The sequence below is a fragment of the Puntigrus tetrazona genome, chromosome 17 (genome assembly GCF_018831695.1).
Source record: "Puntigrus tetrazona isolate hp1 chromosome 17, ASM1883169v1, whole genome shotgun sequence".
In the NCBI taxonomy this organism is placed as follows: Eukaryota; Metazoa; Chordata; class Actinopteri; order Cypriniformes; family Cyprinidae; genus Puntigrus; species Puntigrus tetrazona.
In genome coordinates this window covers 1,712,038-1,732,803 of record NC_056715.1, presented here as the reverse complement: position 1 = coordinate 1,732,803, position 20,766 = coordinate 1,712,038, and the positions used below count along the sequence as shown (strand labels likewise).

The 20,766-nt window shown below is 35.5% G+C and overlaps 1 protein-coding gene across 1 annotated transcript in view; it reads left to right on the top strand.

Moving 5' to 3' along the window:
- syne1b (spectrin repeat containing, nuclear envelope 1b) overlaps nucleotides 1–20,766 on the top strand; it is a 100,828-nt gene that overhangs the window by 16,764 nt on the left and 63,298 nt on the right. Inside the window, 36 exon segments of the mRNA XM_043263468.1 lie at nucleotides 387–419; nucleotides 633–740; nucleotides 1,178–1,315; nucleotides 2,501–2,665; nucleotides 2,752–2,864; nucleotides 3,665–3,833; nucleotides 3,928–4,024; nucleotides 5,695–5,897; nucleotides 5,972–6,136; nucleotides 6,260–6,412; nucleotides 6,989–7,132; nucleotides 7,219–7,386; nucleotides 8,144–8,302; nucleotides 8,563–8,727; nucleotides 8,878–9,012; nucleotides 9,817–9,975; nucleotides 10,062–10,270; nucleotides 11,270–11,378; nucleotides 11,462–11,626; nucleotides 12,328–12,495; nucleotides 12,580–12,756; nucleotides 13,692–13,832; nucleotides 14,130–14,290; nucleotides 14,415–14,565; nucleotides 15,399–15,626; nucleotides 15,706–15,804; nucleotides 15,885–16,072; nucleotides 16,171–16,294; nucleotides 16,590–16,756; nucleotides 16,955–17,108; nucleotides 18,399–18,838; nucleotides 18,840–19,022; nucleotides 19,100–19,279; nucleotides 20,020–20,170; nucleotides 20,267–20,425; nucleotides 20,515–20,697. Coding sequence (XP_043119403.1) covers nucleotides 387–419; nucleotides 633–740; nucleotides 1,178–1,315; nucleotides 2,501–2,665; nucleotides 2,752–2,864; nucleotides 3,665–3,833; nucleotides 3,928–4,024; nucleotides 5,695–5,897; nucleotides 5,972–6,136; nucleotides 6,260–6,412; nucleotides 6,989–7,132; nucleotides 7,219–7,386; nucleotides 8,144–8,302; nucleotides 8,563–8,727; nucleotides 8,878–9,012; nucleotides 9,817–9,975; nucleotides 10,062–10,270; nucleotides 11,270–11,378; nucleotides 11,462–11,626; nucleotides 12,328–12,495; nucleotides 12,580–12,756; nucleotides 13,692–13,832; nucleotides 14,130–14,290; nucleotides 14,415–14,565; nucleotides 15,399–15,626; nucleotides 15,706–15,804; nucleotides 15,885–16,072; nucleotides 16,171–16,294; nucleotides 16,590–16,756; nucleotides 16,955–17,108; nucleotides 18,399–18,838; nucleotides 18,840–19,022; nucleotides 19,100–19,279; nucleotides 20,020–20,170; nucleotides 20,267–20,425; nucleotides 20,515–20,697 — 5,811 coding nt within the window.

Genomic DNA, 20,766 nt, shown 5'->3' with positions numbered 1-20,766 from the left:
GAAGGAAGAAATGCCATAGCAAAAGAACATTAAAGTGCATGAATAACAAATATTTTTATTTATACATATTGATATTTACATATAGGTGGTGCAAGCATGCTTATAGTACTTTGTTTCTAACCATTTTAATGAGAAAATAACATACTGTACATTGACAGATGAAAAGCAAACATTTAAAAAGAAAAACAAACTGCACTCTTAACTTCATTACATTCAGATCTTATCAATTATATCAGTATTCATTTCTGACACAAATGTCAGTTTCCTGAGAATGTCGGCAGTGGATACTCTCTGCTTGTTTCCTCTCTTTCTCTGCCTTTTATCTTGCTAACGTCTTAAATGTGTTGTGTTTGCGTCTCTTGATGTGCCTTTGCTCACCTGGACAGTATGACCCACAAGATATAGAGCTAATGCTTGAGGTATGTGTATATTAATACATAGGGTCCTAACAGCTCCGTATTACGTGTAACAAACTACAAAATAGTAGAGATCTTCAATCTTCTTTGGGATTGGACTCTCTCTCTTTTTTCATTGTTTCACTCTGCTGTGTTACCTGCTTTGGGTTCTTGTTATAGGGGTTTCTTGCTGAAGTGAGTGATAAATCATTGTTTCTTTCTGTCTGATGCGCACAGCGAGAGGAACGCAAGGTGCTGAGGGAGGTGAAGATCTGGCTGGATCAGCTAGAGAGAGATATACTGCGTGCACAGGGTTCTGAAGAGAGTCTCACCGACAAATATCAGGTGATCAAGATGATTGTCCACAATCTTTATGTTGTTTTGCTGCATAATAGTGCACCAAAAAATGAAAATTCTGTCATCATTTACTCACCCTCGAATAGTTCCAAACCTGTACGAATTTCTTTGTTTTGCTGAACACAGAAAAATATATATATATTAAAGAAAATTTGTAACCAGGCTGTTTTGGGTCGCCACTGACTTCCATTTTTCCTACTATGGAAGTAAGTGGAGACCCAAAACAGCCTGTTGAACAGAACAAATAAATTCATACAGGTTTGGAAGTACTCGAGGGTGAGTAAATAATGACAGGATTTTCATTTTTGGGTGAACTATTCCTTTAAGACTTTAAGAGCTCTGTTTTGATTGGCCGAACACTTTGCTTTTGAAATAGGTTGCGAGTTTGCTTTCAGGTCAGATGTAATTATTATTTTTTTCCGCAGGCTTTTAAAGGTTTCCGTGTGCAGTATGAGATGAGAAAGAAACAGATCGAGTCTCTCCTGCAGCCGGTGCACAGGGACGGCAAACTCTCGGTGGACCAGGCTGTGGTCAAACAGGCCTGGGATCATGTGTCAGTCAGGGTACGTGCTTCACCGCATGCAATTAAAGTGTTTGTTTACCCAAAAATGAAAACTCTGTCGTCATTTACTCAGCTTATCTTGTTTTTCTTAAATGAAATTTAAAGAGATGTGCCATGCTATTTTTATGCAATTAAAGTTAATATACAACATTATGCATCGAAAATCACATAAGTAGTCCATATGGCTTGTGCCTTGTGAAATTTTATGTCTGAGGAACAGACCTCAGCTTTTGTATAATCATGATACTGAATGACTTTGTCGTTGTTGTGTGTGCCATGTAACTCGTATATATACACTTTTCCATGTTTGACTATATAGATGCACAAATTCAATTCTGATTGCTATGATAATAGTTGTTTTACAAATGTTTTACAAATACGGTAATCATGTAAATGTCATCTCAAGGAAAAATTCATGAAAAGTCACTTAAGTATCCCTAAGGATAAAGTTATGATCTTTATTACAATATATATTTAAAAGTAATAAAATATACAGGTTTTTAAAATGGGTAAATATATTCTAAAGTGATTAACTGCATTAGGGACAAGGAGTTTTTTTTTTCATTCTTATAGAACTTCTATTCAATCAATCAATCAATCATTTTTATTTATATAGCGCTTTTAACAACAGAGGTTGCATCAAAGCAACAGGGCTTAGACTAAATCAAGGTTAGGTCATATTTCAATGAGGACATTTTAACATGCCTTAGAAAAGAGACAAAGGCACTCATATATTTTATGCTGAGTCAGTTCAAGTATCTTTCAACTGAAACATCTCAGTCTGAGTCTAGGCTTAAGCCTTGTCTATAAAACCGGGGACTAGTGGATTAATTTAGACGAATACTTAAGTTGGGGATTGTAAACATATTTAGCTTTTTTGTACGTCAGTCCATCATTATGTTGATTGTGTTTGAAATAGTGTGAGTTCAGCTGTTACTTCTGTGCTCCTCTAGCTGTCATTAGCTGTAATAAAGTGTGAACTGGAGCGTAGACCATAGTTCATTACTGAGAAAAGAGGACAGACACACAGAGACGGTTTTGTTTTGTGGAACAGAGAAGTCCACAGAGCGGACACCGCAATCTGGCCAGACACTTGACAGCTTGAAGGGTCCTCACAGACAGCGAAAGGCTTTCAAAACAGATCTCTCCTTTTGATATTTGCGATGCTTTTGTGTGGATTGCGCAGCTCTTAGACTGGCACATCCATCTGGATAAGTCTTTGCCGGGCCCTCTGGGAGTGATCGGAGCCTGGCTGCATCGAGCAGAACTTTCCCTGAGAGAAGACGTTCCCATTCAACAGGCCCACGAAGAGACGGCCAACATCATCCACAGAAAACTGGAACAGCACAAGGTAGGTGCAAGAACTTTTTATTTCTTAAGGGAATTGCTTGGAACACTGCTAAAGTTAAAAACAATGTCTGTGATTTCGGGGTGCAGGAGGTTTTGAAGAATTTGGAAGGACACAGACAGACATTTCAACAGATTCACAGAGACCGATCAGTAAACGGAGTCCCGGTTCCACCAGAGCAGCTTCAGGACATGGCAGAAAGGTAAAATCTGATGACCTTAAGTTTCATTTAACTGTTTAAAGGTGACATGCAGTGCATTTTATGCAATGTACAATCACATGCATTACAATGGCCATTTAAAGTATTAAACAACTGCACTGTTTGCGCTATAGACTCAATGGATGACAAACAACTACCTTGACAACACCAGGCAACCACATAGCAACACCTTAGCAACCATCCAGAACACTCCAGACAAACACATAGCAATGCCCTAGTAACCACCCAGAGCGTTCCAGGCAATCACATAGCAACATTCTAGCAACCATCCAGCACACCCCAGGAAACCACATTGCAACACCCTGGCAACCACGCAGAATGCCTTAGCAGATGACATGGCAACACCCTAGCAATCACCCAGCACACCCCCCACAATCTCATAGCAAGACCCTAGCAACCACATTGCAACACCCTAGCAACCACCCAGCACACCCCCCACAATCTCATAGCAAGACCCTAGCAACCGCCCAGAACACCCCAGACAACCATATAGCAACACTCTAGCAAACACCCATAACAAACAAATAACCATACCCTAGCAACAAGTCAGAACAGTCTAGTATCATGTTACATCCATAGAAAATAAAGTATTTTCAGAGATTATTCAATTTGGAGGATAACAAGCTAAGCTAAGAATAAGACCATCAACATTTACTAATAGAATATTATTTTATATTAATTTAAATGTTGACATTATATACTTTAATTATACAAGCTACAAGCTCAAAATCCCAAATCCCTTGTGTTACTTTCATATTTACTAATATGTCACGTTTGCGCAGGTTTAATTTTGTGACCACGTCGTCTCACGTCCATCTGATTAAGTTTGAGTTCTGGGAGATGAAGTACCGTCTCATGGCGTTTCTCATGCTGGCCGAATCAAAGCTCAAATCCTGGATCATTAAATACGGCCGTCGGGACTCAGTGGAGCTTCTTTTACAAAATTACATTGTACGTCCTCCAGCGTATTTAATACAGTCTTTTGATCTGCTTCATAAAAACGAAAAAACATCTTTGTGACATCGCTGTCCTCTTTTACACTCAGGCGTTCATCGAAGGCCATAAGTTTTTTGAGCAATATGAAACCACATTCCGGACTTTGAAACAAGCTGCAGACTCCTACTTGAAATCTGGGGCTTCAGGTAAGATACGTCACACTTCAATGCGTTATTCCCTCGAGGCTGGAGATTCATGCAGCTTTTTAAAATTGTTCCCTGGCAGCGATTCTGAACTCAGCTGAAATGAGCCTATTGCTTTGTGATCAGGCAGCCTCATTCTGTCACACGTTTGTGAAACAGCTTTAAGTGCTTATTTCTTAGAAAATTATAATTGACACGCTCATTCTCATGGTATTTTTCGACATTGTGTGGCATTATTGGCATAAATACTAAACATACACTGGGTAAATGCATAGAATGTATTGTATATATAGAATGGATGAATGTCGTAATCTCCTGGTCATGTTTTACTCCAAAATCAAGAGGGAAAAAAGACATTGTGTTTTGCATTATGAAATTATGTTTTCTTTAATTTGTCACATTATTTTCATGTCAATAAAGCACCCTTCCTATCTGGACAAGGTATTTTATTTTATTTTATTTTATTTACTTTTACTTTTACTTTATTTTTTATTTTTTTTTACAAAACAAATAGCATTATTGTATTAAGAATATACACCAAAGAAAGTTTAGGATTAATAAGTTTTTTTTAAAGAAATTAATTAAGGTTTTAATTTGGTAAGGATGCAATAAACTGGTCAAAAATATCAAAGAAAATGTAAGATACATATATATGACCAAATCAGCAAATTAGAATGATTTCTAAAAAAGTCTGGAGTAATGTTTGCATCACATAAATTAATTACATTTTCAAATATATTCATACGTTCATATAGAAAACCGCTAATTATTATAACTATTGTTATTACTGTATTTATTTTAAAAACAGAGGTAAATGTGTTTTAATGTAATAAAAAATATGCGACAAAACAACCTAGATAAATAAACATAGCCTACATTAATGCAAAATATATTTTCTTATTTTTTTTCTTCAGTTATTCTTCATATGGTGTTACTGTTAGGTTTAAGGACAAAGGTGCCATGTCAAGTGTAGTAATGTGGTTGAATTATTTCATATTCTAGGCAGTAAAACCCCCAAGAGAGGTGAGTTTAGAGGAACCACGGTACTAGGTAACATAGTGACTGCCCTAGTAGAAAATATCATAATATATTTAAAATACATTCATTTCATAGTAAGTATGAAAGTTCAGATCATTTACTGACGTATCACTTGGGACTTTCTGATATATTAATTATTATAAAAATTCAAGCCTAACACATGTTTTAATATCGCTGTTGACAAGGATTGTATGAATAATACAAGATATTTAAAGTATATTTGCAGTAGTTCCACTTTAGCACAATGAAATATACTTCATTATCTTTAATGTAACTTTAGTACAATTAATGTGCATGAAGTACAAAATGTGTCCCAATTTTGCAGAGTAGTATAATTGCAGGGTATTTTAGTGCATTTGTAGTATACTTAGCATGAAATAAATGTATTTCAAATACATTTTAGTATTTTTTTACTAGGGTGTTGTTGATTTGAAGTGTGTAACATCTCAGTACAGTGATTTCACTTCTGCTAACCCCTGCTAGCTAAGTAGCTGATACTCTAATCCACAACACTGAGCACTTTCTGGACTCTAGGGTTGATTTGTGTTTTCGTGCGACTCAGAAAATCAGATTGAGAAATGCATTTGTTTGTTGGTGTGCAAGACCCTGTTATTCACAATGTGATTTGCCTTCAGCTGAGGACGTAGAAGGGGTGAATAAGTTTCTGAGCGACGCCACAGCGCAGTGGAAGAACCTGTCAGTGGAGGTGAGAAGCGTCCGGAGCATGCTGGAGGAAGTCATCTGCAACTGGGAGAAATACAGCAGCACGGTGGCCAGCCTGCAGGCCTGGCTGGAGGACGCTGAGAAGATGCTCAACCAGTCGGAGAGCGACAAACGGGTGCGCTGAAAAGTTTGGATGAGATGCCGTTTGATGAAGACTGTTGTGCGTAAACCGCTTCAAATCTTTTGCAGGAGTTTTTCCGGAATCTTCCGCACTGGATTCAGCAGCACATGGACATGAACGATGCTGGAAACTTTCTGATCGAGACGTGCGACGAGACCGTGTCTCGAGAACTGAAACAGCAGTTGCTTCTTCTCAACGGCAGATGGAGAGAGCTGTTTGTCAAAGTCAAACATGTAAGAAATGCTGCTTCTACACCACACATCAGGCATTTCGTTTATCGGGACTATTTTCCCGCTTCTGTACCTTTTAATGAAATAATGTCAATATTCATAATTCTGGTGATATTTTTTTCTTAGTATGCAAGAGCGGATGAAGTGGACAAACTGAGAAAAGATTATGACGACGGGATTGAAGCTTTAAAGGCTTTCATCGACACGGCCAACGAGAGGATGAACACTCCAGTTCAAGTTTCATTTCTGAACATTCGTACATATCTCCAAGATGTTGAGGTAATCAGAGTTCACAAAGCTGGTTCCTTGGAAACTGAAAATTCAAGAGTTTTTAGAGTTCAAGAGTTAACCAATCGGGTAACTCTTGAACTCTAAAAACTCTTACAATTTCAATTTGGAGTTTGAAAAATGTCTCTTATGTGCATCGAGGCAAAATAAAACAATAAAATGTTGAAATATTTTTACAATTTAAAATATAACTCTTAATATTTATTTTCATGTGACATAAAGCAGAATTTTCATTATTCCATTCTTCATCATCCTTCAGAAATCATCTTAATATGCTAATTTGCTGCTCGCGAATGATTTCTTATTTCTTAAATTTTCTGCATTTTCAGTATTTTTGATTAACGAAAAAGCGCAAAAGAAATAGAAACAAATAGAAACATTTCTTACATTACAACTGACTTGACTGTCACTTTCGATCAGTTTAATGCATTCTTGCTTAAAAAAATATCTTATTTTTAGAATGGTAGTGTATGTGGGAATCCATAGAATTATCCCTTCAGTTTGTATGAAAAAGATTCATGACCTTTATTGGTGCATCATCTAGAGATTATAAAAAACTCATTGCAGGACATCAAGCACAAAGTGCCGTCCATGGAGGCGGCGTATAAGACGGCCACACGTAACGCGCAGCAGCTGACCAAAGACCTCACCGAGGAGGAGATCGCGCAGATGCTGGCTACTATGGCAGCCATCAAGGATGAGCTCAGCAAGGTGTCTGCCCTGTATTTTCCCTCCTGAACTGCTACATTAAACCGCAATCACTCCGTCTGACATTACGATCTCAATGTCTCGTTCAGATAAGAGAGAGAGCTCTGCCCCTGCTGAGGGACTCCCAGGCCATGCTGCCTCCATTAGAGGAGATGGAGAAACATATCACTGGGTTCTACCAGTCGCTGGAAAAGGCGAGCCGCATCACTTCCTCCCGGGACTCCGAGGCTCCAGGAGACTTCAAGCAGAAGTGTCAGGTGACTAAAGGACTATGGGTTACACTCGAGACAATGAGATATTAGTGTTATGATAATGAAAATAATAAAAAATTATTATATTGAATATTCAGTACTGAGATATAACAGTTAACCAGTGTTATTCTAGTAATAAAACTAAAGCCATCCACGTTCCTTACTTGAAATAGAATAAAGGTTATATATTATATATAGTATGTATTGTTTCATGTAATTTCATGTTCATAAATATAAAACTATTTGCTAAAAAAAAATAAAAATATATATATAAATATATATATATATATATATATATATATATATATATATATATATATATATATATATATATATATATATATATATATATATATATATATATATATATATATATATATATATATAATTTCAGCCAAGGCATTCATTTAGTTTAACTAAAACTAAAAACTAAAAGACTGAAACATAATATAACAGATAAAATATTTTAAAATTAAAATATTTTAATATTGAAAAATAAATAAAATCTCAATAAGAGTATCTCAATAAAACTAAAATTTCACTTGAAGAAAAGAAAACTTTTCTGTGTAATTAAAATATAATTCAAAATGTTTATTCAGGAGTCCAAATATTTTAGGCAATGATAACATTTTTTTAAAGGTTTTGGTCCCAAAAATTGGGGAAATTTATGTGGACAGGCTTTATGAACACACCATATTTAAAAATGTATTTGCTATTGATTCTCTCTCTCTCTTTGTATTTTCTGTATCTACACAATCATCAGGAGCTGGTGACCTATCAGCAGAGCTGTAAAAAGTGTCTGTCAGTGATTGATAAAAATCATCAGATCATTCTGAAATCACTGGACACCAGCAAGACCCTAAAACACCTGGACACGTCACTGCTAGAGAGAAGAATCTCAGAGCTTCAGGCCTCTTCACAGGTGACAACCAGAAGAGCAACGTCATGCAAGACATTGAGAAATGTTTAACGTTTAAATCTATGACTAAAGATTGCAAACTACGGTATTCTGGTGAATCAGAACAGAATTTGTGATCTCTTTCTGGAACTTTAGAGCAAATGTAGAACGACAATCTGAGGATCAGGGGAATCTGATCTTTGGAGAAACGACTGTGATATCCATTTCATTTGTGATTTTTTTCTAAATGCTCATTGTTGTACTGTTTATTTAATCTCAAAAAGGGCATGGTGAAAGAAACTACAGAATGGAAGAGGCACGTGGAGGCGAACAGCAGCCTGATGAAGAGATTTGAGGAGTCTCGTGTGGAGCTGGAGAAGGTTCTGAAAATAGCTCGCAGCTCCATGACTGAGAGAGGAAACCCAGAGGACCTTCTGAAAAAGCACACTGTGAGAAATGAAACCCAACCGTCTATTCTAGTGCTCGGCAAATAGGCCGAAAGCGGAGTTTGAACTTCATTCGGTCTCCAGAAGGAAATGTATTCAGTGAAATCTGAAAGCTGAAATGATTTCGTAACATTTCTATTGAATGTCCTGCAGGAGTTCTTTGGGCAGCTGGATCAGAGAGTACTCAATGCCTTTCTGAAAGCCTGCGATGAACTCACAGATATACTACCAGAGCAAGAACAGCAGAATCTGCAGGAAACAGTCAGGAAACTGCACAAACAGTGGAAGGTCAGAGAACACTTATAGCACAGTCTCACCTCACAATACCAACCTTTCTAGCATTTCAAAAGGTTACGAACATTTCTATTCAAATCTGTTTATTTTTAGTTGTCATTAAATTATTTACATTTATTTTATTATTTTATTATTATTCACATATATTTTAATAATAATAGCAATAATGCTTTTAAAGTGATCATAATAATATTATTTTTATTAGTTTTAATTGCTCATGTCTATTAAACTCTTTTCTGAAATATATATATATATATATATATATATATATATATATATATATATATATATATGGTAGTGCTGTCAAACAGTCGCATCGACAAGAAAAGTTTTTGTTTACATTATATATGTTTTTGCACTCTGTATATTTATTAAGTATATATAAATGCAATGCATGCATGCATTTGCATATATATATATATATATATATATATATATATATATATATATATATATATATGTATATATATTACAGTTAATTAAACTGCAGCTGAGTTATTTTGATTAGGGTAAAAAAATACAGCTAACTATCACAATAAAACAAAATAAAACATGATATCATTATAAAAATATGATTTTTGAATATATATATATATATATATATATATATATATATATATATATATATATATATATATATATATATATATATATTAATGTGTGCTTGGAACGTTTAACAAGTGGTCATTTTAAAAAGTGAATTAATGCAAAACCTGACATTTTTAAGCGACTTAGTGCTGTAATTTAATAAATACTTTGCAAGTTGCAAGTCAGTATGAAAATGCATCTTTTCCGCAGGATGTCCAAACAGAGGTTCCCTCTCACCTGCTGCATCTGAAGGTGGATCTGGAGAAGAGTCGTCTGATGGCGTCAGTGCAGGAGTGTCAGGCTGAACTGGCCCGAGAGAACCGCAGTCTGCCCAGCATGGGAAGCGAGAGGTTAATCAAAGAGCACAGGGTGAGAGCCACCAGCAGTTCAGCCACTATAAGCCATCTTTCTGTTCTTAGAAATAGGGGATTCTTACGTTAGCTATTTTTATACAGATGTTTTTCAAGGAAAAGGGTCCACAGGCTCTTTGTGAGAAGCGGTTACAGCACATGGAGGAACTGTGCTCGAAGCTTCCAGAGAACGAACAAGCCCAGCAAACTTTAGAGAACGCCAGGACAGCGTTTGCAGAGGTCAAAGAGGATATTGACAGCACACATCAGAAACTAATGCAGCACCCGGACAAATGGAAGGAGTTTAACACCAGGTGAACCTGTTGGATAATGAATTTTAATTGGTTGGAAAATTAAAGCTCCTCTGTTATGGGTTATGAAAGGTTGATATTTAGGTTTTGGGAGTTGCAAACAACAGGCAGACATGCTTGCAAGGTCAAAAAACACTAGTTTTTTTTTTACAATGTGCATTTATTTTTGCCTTATTTGTTCAACGACTCCCACATGACTTCAATGATTGATTTTTCCAAATCCCTCCTCCTGATTGGTCGATTCCATTTAAAGCAGTGTTTGCGAGCTTTTAACGCTCCAAATGCGGCACCCGGTGGCAAAGAATGAATTCGCATTTTCATTCAGACCAAATCGAATGGTAATGTTTTAGACGTCAACATGAAACGGCTTGGGACTCGTTTCAAAAGTGACTCGTTTAGGCTCATTTTCAAAAATCCATAATAGGTAATATTATTGATATCCAATTAGAACACTACTTGATCTTAATTAGGCTGGATTGAATCAATATTGAGTGGATTTGAGCTAAATAATCACACGGTCGTCCTCCGTAAAGCTGTTTATAGCTCAGTTAAGATAATTTCATCATTGCATTAACTTTGCACAATTATTGAACTAAAATGAATCAACACAGAGCTGAATTAAGCTGAAGGATGACACTATTGCTTACTGTCAGGCTGCTTTATTGTTAAATTGTATTGGTAACTATTGAACTTTGTAAAATTCCTCCATTTACTGACCTGAATTGAATCAAAATTGAACTAAATTGAGCTAAATAATGACACTATTGGCATATTTGAGCTGCTTTTCTGATGAAATTGTATTTGCTTCATAATTGATGAGTAATAGTGCATTAATACTGTTATTTTCTTGTGTATTCATGTGAAGCTGCTTTGAAACAATCTGTACTGTGTTATATAAAAAAATGTGCCTTAAGTCTGTTGCATGTAAAATCACTCCTTATATAAATTGATTTTAATTTATAGAATACTGACAATATAATTAAATTTTGTGTGTGCTTGCAGGTTCTCTGAACTCTCAGCCTGGGTTACATCGAAGGAAAGTCAACTCAGACTTCTGCGAAACAGAGCTGGAGACCCCAGCAAGTTCGGACAGGTCAAATCCACCATTGAGGTGAGAAACAAAGATGGATTGGGAAGAAACTGAATGTGACAGCTGTGTGAAATCTTGACTGATCGCCCCTTTGTGATTTGCAGAGTCTGAGAAACGATGCCGAACTGCAGGAGGGGAACGTGAGCTGGTTGAAGACGCGTTTGGCCGCTCTGATAGAGGTTTGCACGGAGAGCGATGCTCAGAGACAGGGAGCTGCTCTCGGCAAACTCTCCAGTGACTTTAAGGGTCTCCTCACGTCCCTTTCTGAGGTAAGACATACTGGTTTATGAACCATGAATCAAAATCACCTGCAGTATGCATAAGTTCCTATGGAAATCAGCTGCTTTCAAATGAAGGTGAGGATTTTGAAAGCAAATTCCAAAATATACATTTATATATATATATATTAAAATTTGTATAATTTTTTTAAATACATAATATAACAATTTAATATAATACATATTATATTTTCTGTATTTTTGAAGCAAGAGTTGATGTGATATATAGATATATTATATATATATATATATATATATATATATATATATATAAAACACATATTTATATATATAGATAGATAGATAAATAGATGATTTAACTAAAAATGCTGCGTTATGAGACTATATTGTATTTTTACATATTTATTTGTTTCATAATTTCAGTATTTTGCAGCATTAATCCTGCTATTTTTATATTTTATATATCTGATTGTAAAATCTGTCACGTTAGAAAATATCAGTGTAAAACCTCATTAGAGTTTTTGTAAAAATTATCTTTGGATTAAGATAGTTTAAGTAGTTTACCCTATTGCCCATTCGTAATAATTCCTATGTTACATTCACATGAACAATTTCCTCCCTCTTAGAATTAAACTGGCTGTTTTTAGCTGATTTGTCTCGTCCTGAAAACCTTTTCCGTGTTATGGTGCTTTTAAATATTGATCACATATTGTATGTGTGTGTTGTGATAGTCAGAGAAGGTCGTGCTGGCGGTGAGCGACTGTGTACAGTTCAGAGAAGAGGTGAAAACTACACTGGAGGAGTTGACCCAGGGTCAGCAGGAGCTGCAGTCAGAGACCGGCAAGATTCTGGACTCTGAGTCCATCAGAGAAGCCCAACAACTGCTGCTGCTTCATCAGGTGCCGCTCTCACTGAACGCATCGCGACCCTGATTAGCTGAAAATCATTTATGTCTAACGTTCGTGCGCTTTCCTAATGTGCAGCAACAACTCAAGCGTCTCCGGCTGAAGAGGAAAGAAATGCAGGAGCAGATAAACCGCGGAAAGCAGCTGCAGGTAGAGGAGGGTCTGGAGGAGAGCTTGCAGGAAGACCTGCAGAAACTAGAGGCCACCTTGAGCAAAATGGATCAGAGCACAGAGTCGCAGGAAGAGAACCTGCAGGTGAGAATGGTTAAGTCAAGTCAAATAAAAGAAAATAGTATAGTTATGTATTTTAGATGTTATGTATAGAGTATGTTACAGAACCTGGAGGTGAGAATGGTCAAATAAAATAATTATGTATTTTAGATGTAATGTATATGTTACCGAATCTGGAGGTGAGGATTTTAAGTCAAATTCATAGATAACATGTATATACTGTGTACTGAATGCACGTTGACATTGATTTATATTATATGTTTATATGTGTGTGTGTGTGTGTGTTGTGTATATTTAATGTTTATATACACAGTTTATATTTTTAAATATATACACTTATATACATTTATATTATTATATATATTTAAAATATAATAATAAATTATTTTCCTTAAATATATAAATGCATTTGTTTGTATTTATATATAGATACAATACAAACTCATATATTGTGTAAACAGAAACTTTAGTTTTTAATGTAATTAATTGTGATTGTTTCACAGCACTATATATATATATATATATATATATATATATATATATATATATATATATATATATATATATATATATATACTGTATATATGTGTGTGTGTGTGTGTGTATTGTGTATATTTAATATGTTTATATACACAAACTATATATTTTTTAAATATATATACTAATATACATTTATATTTGTATTTTATGTTAAATATAAATTTATTTAAAATATTATCATAAATAATGTCCTTAAATATATAATGCATTTGTTTGTATTTATATATACATAATAAATATACACTGTACAAACTCATATATTATGTAAACCAAAACTTGCTCTAATACATATATATATATATTAACAGCACTAATACATATATACGTATATATACATATATATAAATATATATAGTGTGTGTGTGTCTTTCCTATTAAATATTTTCTGACTTTGAAATAATGTTGATTTCTGTTAACAGGTGACTTTAGCAGCTTGGCAGGAGTTTGACGCTCAGCAGGCAGCAGTGAGGGAGTTCGTGGGTAAAGTGCGATCGGTCACAGAGAGAGAGATGAACTTCAGCAGTCCAGACAGTCTCAGCACAGAGCTGGAGCAGGCCAAGGTGAGAATAACACTTGATCTCCAAGGGCTCTGTGTAATGAATCACCTTTAATTAAACATGAGCGTCTTTATTTCGAAAAAAAAAAGGGCTGTGAGAGCAAAATCCTCATTAGAAAATCTTCCCCGGCCATACAGACTGAATGAGCCTCATTACAAGCTAATGTAAAACAGCCAATATACGCTCAGCTGTAAACAGCCTACGGGCTTTTGTTTTGTAATAATTTGGTTGATTCTGCCTCGCAAAAACGAAACAATGCCACGGACATTTTCACTTCGTCCGTTGCTCTTATTTCCGCAGGAGCTCCTGAAACAGTGTGAGACGGAGGCCAGACAGGTGAACACTCTTCTCAAGAGGGCCGCAGAGATCCAGTTGGGCCCCAAAAATCAGTCTCTGCTCCGGGATCAAGCACGGGCTCTGAGTGAACAAGTGGACAAAGTCGAGACAGGCCTCAAGCGGGAGTAAGACCCTACTTTATATTAAAGAGTTAACACTATGATTATTCAAACAAACGTATTAAACGTAACCTGTGAATTCATTCTGAATCATTAAGGCCGTTTTTTTGATCACTGCGTAATGTTTCAGTGTGAAGACTTTGGAGGGGACGAAAGATCAGTGGGATACTTTCGGGAGTGAGTTTGAAGCATTTTCCACATGGATAACGGAGAGAGAAAGAGAAATGGATGCCTTGAAAACCTCCAGCGCACCTTTGGACCAGCAAATATGTACCGTAAAGGTGTGAAAATAATTATTTCATTAAAACTGTTCGAAATGTATGAAATGACTACATGGCTTCTGTATTTATTCAAAAACGTAAGACATCATTTATATAAAATTTTCTACATATTTTACATCTTTTTTTGTAGAAACTTGGCTGTATGTATAATAATTTTATTAATATAAATGATAATAAATTAATTAAAGTTCGATGTCGTATTCTTTAGTTTTTAGTAGTGCTGTTAAATGATTAAACGCAATTAATTGCATCCAAAAGAAAAGTTTTTATTTACATAATATATATTTGTGTGTAGTGCATATATTTACGCACATGCATATCTATATTCCAAAAAAAACTTTATATATTACATTTATTGATATATGGTGCAAATACAAGGAAATATTTTTGTGTGTGTCTTTGTATATGCATAATAATATACACTGCAGACACCTATATAAACAAAAACCTTTGTTTTAGATGCAGTTAATTATTATACATACAGCAAATTTTACAGCCAAAATTATTATTCATATAGCCAAGTTTCTACAAAAAAATTATGTAAAATATATAGAACATTTTATATAAATTATGTCTTTTTTTTTTAATTGACAGTACAATTTTTTAAATATCTTTTATATTTATAATTGCATTTCTTCATTTGTCATTTAATATGACCTGGTTTTTTTTATTATTAATTTAGTTAATTTGTTAAGTTTATGCAGGGTCTTTAATTTTTAACCTGAAATTACATTAATAATATTTGTTATTTTTTAATACAATTTCAAGCAAATTAATTTGACTATATAAAGATCCAGCTGACATTGCAGTATTTCATCTCTTACGGTGGGCAGACAATCAGAGAAGGTCTGCAGGAGAGGTCACAGGTCCTGTCCAACCTGGAAGAGAAATCTCAAGCGATGGTCCAGTTTGTGTCATCTGGCGAATCTGCACGAATCAAAGCCCGTCTCACACAGATTGGCAGATACTGGGAGGAGCTTAAGGAGAGCGTGGAGCATCTGAATGGACAGTTAGAAGAAAGCTCCACCCACCAGACCAAGTTCAACGCTAACCTTCATCAGGTACGTTTAAACATGCTGTTTCTGCAGCAATCTTACCGAAGTCTTCACGCTGTCTCATGACGTCGCATTTATCCGAAAGGTACAATCAGACGTTGAAGATATCCAGAAGAAACTCGACAGCCCTGTCACCTCCTGCGTGTCGTCATCCGAGACCTACAAAACTCTACAGAGTCACATGGTACGAAAACGCCATGGAAATCTCATATCTCGTTTATTAGCACCAGCTCAGACTAAATAAGTGATTGGTTTGGTTTTCAGGATATGTTCCAGTCCCTGGAAAAGCTGAAGGCCACCCTTCTGTCCCTGTCTGCTGGCGCCCGCAGGCTCAGTGAGAGAGAGAAGGCCGAGAGAGCCGTGGCCGTCCTGCAGCAGACTTACGAGAAGTGTTTAAAACAGGCCAAGGAAAAACAGAACCAAATGGAGAGCCTTCTGTCACACTGGCAAAAGTATGCTTGCTTTCTCTGTCGCTGTCTAATCTCAAACTGAAGAAGAGACACGTGATATTTGTTTATATTAAGTCTCTTGATGATCTTGTCTATTTCAGGTATGAAAAGGATTGGTCCTCCTTGCAGTCGTGCTTGGAGAGATGTGAATCCATATCCAGCCCTGACTCTCAGTTCCTCGCCGTTGACAAACTGAAGCTGGAGGGAGAACTGCTGGAACTGAAAGTAATACGTTAAATAAAGTGTATTTGATTTTCACAATGTGACATATTTGTATGTTGACCAGAATATTAAGCTTTATATATTTTATCCATTAGAATTGAACTGAATTGTGAAAAGTAGGCCGTAATAATATCTCTTCAGTTCAAAAGCAAAAATATTTCAAAACTATTTTTGTGTTCTTTTGAATAAAAACGGCAGGACGTTTAATAATAGAATCAGCTATAAATGTTTCAATTGGAAGTTATTCGAAATATTTCAAAAAAAAAAATTTTTTATGTTTCTTAAACTTGCTTTAAAGCACCTTCAGAGTGAACTTCAGTCTCTGGAGTCAGTTTACAACAGGCTGGCGGCCCAAACTCCGACTCTTTACAACACTGCATCAGACGAACGTGTGAAAACACTCAAGGAAGACCACGAACAGCTCGAGGAAAGATGGAAGCGTCAGACCACAGCTATACCTAAAAGGTCAGACACGTTAAACATAAGATGCATTTGCTTAAAGAGGTCATCTTTAGGTTTCTTGCATCCAAAAACGGCAGTTTTTTGCTGTTGTACTTTTGATACTACTGTAGATAATGCATTTCATAAATGGTTTGGGTGGAGTGAGGCATAAACTGCATTAAAAAACATAGCATGTTTAACATGTTAACCTCTTCATCACAGAATCCAAGTGCTTCAGGAGCACCTTTCTCAGGTGGAGCAGTTTGATCAAGCCCTGCAGAAGTTCTTCAAATGGGGAGAGTCTTTTCTGTCATCTTTACACTCGTTTTCTCACGTTGATATCACTGATCTTCAACCTTCCACCAGTGATATCAAGGTACGTACCATAATGAGAGCCATTCCATATCCATTCAGTATAGTGTTTTTTTAAATTCAATTAAATTTAATCATTTTAAATATTTTTTCTAATCTTCGAGCGGTTTAGTGGTTACGTGGTGACTTTGTGGGACATTAATTAAATACAATTAAATTAGATTAAATTAAACATTTATTTAGTTTACTTGTTCTTTACTTTACGTGTTTATTAAGTAATGCTGTAACAATTTTATTGACCTTTATGGAGAATAAATAATTGCTAAAAAGTGATAATTTAGCAAAACATTTTCCCATGTTTATCTCACGTTTTTTGAGAGAAAATAATCATTTATAATTGAGTGCTGTCAAATAATTGATTGCGATTAATTGCATTAACTAAATTTTAAATTATAATTTTGTTTACGTAATATATGTGTGTGCACTGTGTATATTTGTTATGTATATGTACATAAACATACTTGCAGTATATATTTTGAAAATATTTACATGTATATTCATTTAGATATTTAAATTCTTATATTTTTATATTATTATATATATATATATATATATATATATATATATATCATATACTCACACACAATAAATATACACAGTGTACACACATATATTATGTAAACAAAAACTTTTATTTAGGATACGATTAATCATTTGACAGCACTAATAATAACTATTGGCTGCTGAAAGAAATTTGCCTTGATCACAGGATTTAATTACATTTAAAAATATATTCAAATAGAAATAATATTTCATAATATTACTGCTTTTATTATTGATCAAATAAATCCAGAAAATATCTTTCAGAATTACAAAAAAAAAACGTACTAATCCCAAATTTATGAAAGATGGTGTGTATGTACAGTATTATGTAAATATTATGAATGTCATTCTAATTAAAATTTGAATTCCGTTATTTAGATGTATGAAAAATTAATAGCGCATTTAAATATTTCCTGGGAAAAATTCAAAAACATTACATTATTGTGCTAAAAGCATTGATTTTACAAAATAACAAAAAGGTTATATTGATAAATTATTAAAATGATAGTAAAAATTATATAAATGTTTCATTGTCCATCAGACAAATTTTACTGCATTTTAATACATCCAACACCACCAGGAAATTGTTTTATGCTGTTTTTGCTTAATGCGTTAAACTGAGAGTAGATATAAAATAAGTAGAACATGTGTTATTACTTAGAATTAAATTAAATAATATGTATTATTTATCGCCAGGAAGAGAAAATGGCAATTTTACAAGGCAGAATTGTTTTATAATCTTTCCCACCAGGAAAGGAGAGATGATCTGCTGAAGCAAAGTGTTCTAAGGCAGAGTCTTCAGCAGCAAACTAAGACTTTGTGTGATGTCTGCGAGCCGGCCGAAGTTCAGCAGCTTCAGGGGAGGTGGGAGAGCTCCTTGCAGCCGTACATGGAGACACATCAGCTGGTTGAACTACGAGGCGAGTGTCTGGAGAAGCTAGAGGCCTTCTTACACACACATAGTGTGGCGGCCGGCGTCCTTCAGGGCCTCAGACAGACCGTGGAGAGCGCTGGGAGTTGGGATAAAAGCCGAGTCGACGAGCTGCAGAAAGACCTCGAAGCTATCGTTCCTGATATCAGTCGGCTTGAAACGCTCGCTGTGAACCTGGACGGCAGCCTCTGTAAGGCTCACCTCCACCTGATGAATGGAAAGGACGCTCGGACCTCGTGCCGCTCCTCGGCCGACTCTTTGCGGCGAGCTGGACGCTGTGAGGAACCTGCTGGGCTCCAAACAAAGCGAAGCCGAGGCTCTCAGTGCTCTTTGGAGCTCGTTCAGACAACGTAAAGAGCAGCTGCTCAAAACGGTAGAGGACATCGAGGAGAAGGCAGATAAACAAGGCCTAAAAGAACCCAATGTGCTCACTCTACAGCAGAGGTATAGACACCTTTTTCAACAGGGCTGTTTCTGTTTTATATCTATTGGGCTGTTTATTGAATTTGGGATGCGTTTAGGCTACGGTTCTTCAATCAGCTGGAAGATGAGCTGCAGTCCCACCAGCACGAGGAGCAGTGGCTCAGGGACAAAGGTCAACAGCTGGCTCAGAGAGACGCTGAGCTGGGTGTTGAAGTGCTAAGGGAAATTAACCTCCTTCAGACCACCTGGGAAGACACCAAGAAACTCATTACAGAAAGGTGAGCCACCGGTGGCAGGCTCTTATGCTTTGTGGTGAGGTGATTTAAAAATTAGCGTTGTCAAATGATTAATCGCAATTATTCACATCCAAAAAAGTAAAAAAGGTAAAAGTTAAAAGTAGGAATAACTTTAAGTGTAACAAAAAGTTCTTCCATACATGGTATTCATATTAATGGTTGATCAATATGGGTTAATGAATGGAAGATTATTAACTAACATTGTAACTTTTTGGATCCCTATTTGGATTTTAGATTTCATCTTTTTTGGTGGCAGACAAAAGCAGCCATTTTTCAACCATTTATTTATTTTAATTTAATTATTAAAAATGGCAATTTTAGTCATGTTTTATTTTTTTATTGAAGTAAATGTAATTATTTTAAATATATTTTTAAATAAATATTATTATCTGAGTGTTTAGTGGTTACGTAGTGACTTTGTGGGACATTTATTTGGTTTACTTGTTCTTGACTTTACCTGTTCATTCGGTAATGCAGTAACAATTTTACATTTTAGAATAAATAATTACATATAATATTCAGTTAAAAACATAACTCTTTAGTGGCTACTTGTTGACTTTGTTACTCTTAGTATTGAATGGTCTGATTTAATCAATCATTATTTGCAACTTGGTCTTAAAGTTAGAGTTTGAGGGTATCATAGTTAATTTTTCACATTTTAGTTGTGCAGAAGTACAGATTTTTTAGTGTCAAACTGACATTGCTGTGTGTTTTTGTTCCAGGCAAGAGCAGAGCAGCGCTTTGGTAGCGTTAACGAAGGACTACCAGAGCTTAAAGTCTTCAATAAACACAATATTAGAGAGTGCTGATTCTATATCTGACATTAAAGCTGTCCTAAAAGATCAAGAAGACACGCGAAGATCCCTGTTGAAGGTAAAACCTGACACCAATACCATTTAACAGAGTTACTAACTGCTGCTATTCATTATACACTTAAATGTGCGTCTTTAATGGTCTTACTTTCTGTAGCATGAAGCCGTTAAAGCAGAGATGGCCAATAACCAGAATGTACTAGAGCGATTTTCAAGTAAAGGAAAGAAGCTTTTAAGTGAATTAAACAAGATCCCTGATTGCGACACCCAGATTGTAAAGACCGAAATAGATGCGACAGTGGACCAGTGGCTAGATGTGAGTTTTTTATCCAAAGGCCAATTATTGAGTCCTTAATTAAAAAAAGAACTCATATAACAGAGCCATTATTCTTCATATCCACACAGGTTTCGGAAAAAATTGAGGAAAATCTCGAAAGTCTCAAGAGGAGCTCGGCTCTGTGGGTGGAGATCTATGATATCAGTGGAGAAATTGAAAGCTGGTCCAACAGCTCGGCTACGGATCTTACAGATGGACTCAATAACTTCAACGATAGCCAGAAGACCTCAAACAAACTCTCTGAAGTCAAGGCATGTTTCAAGATGTGTTATTAAACACATTCATAAAACTGGAGCAAAGCAGTTAATAAAAATGTAATA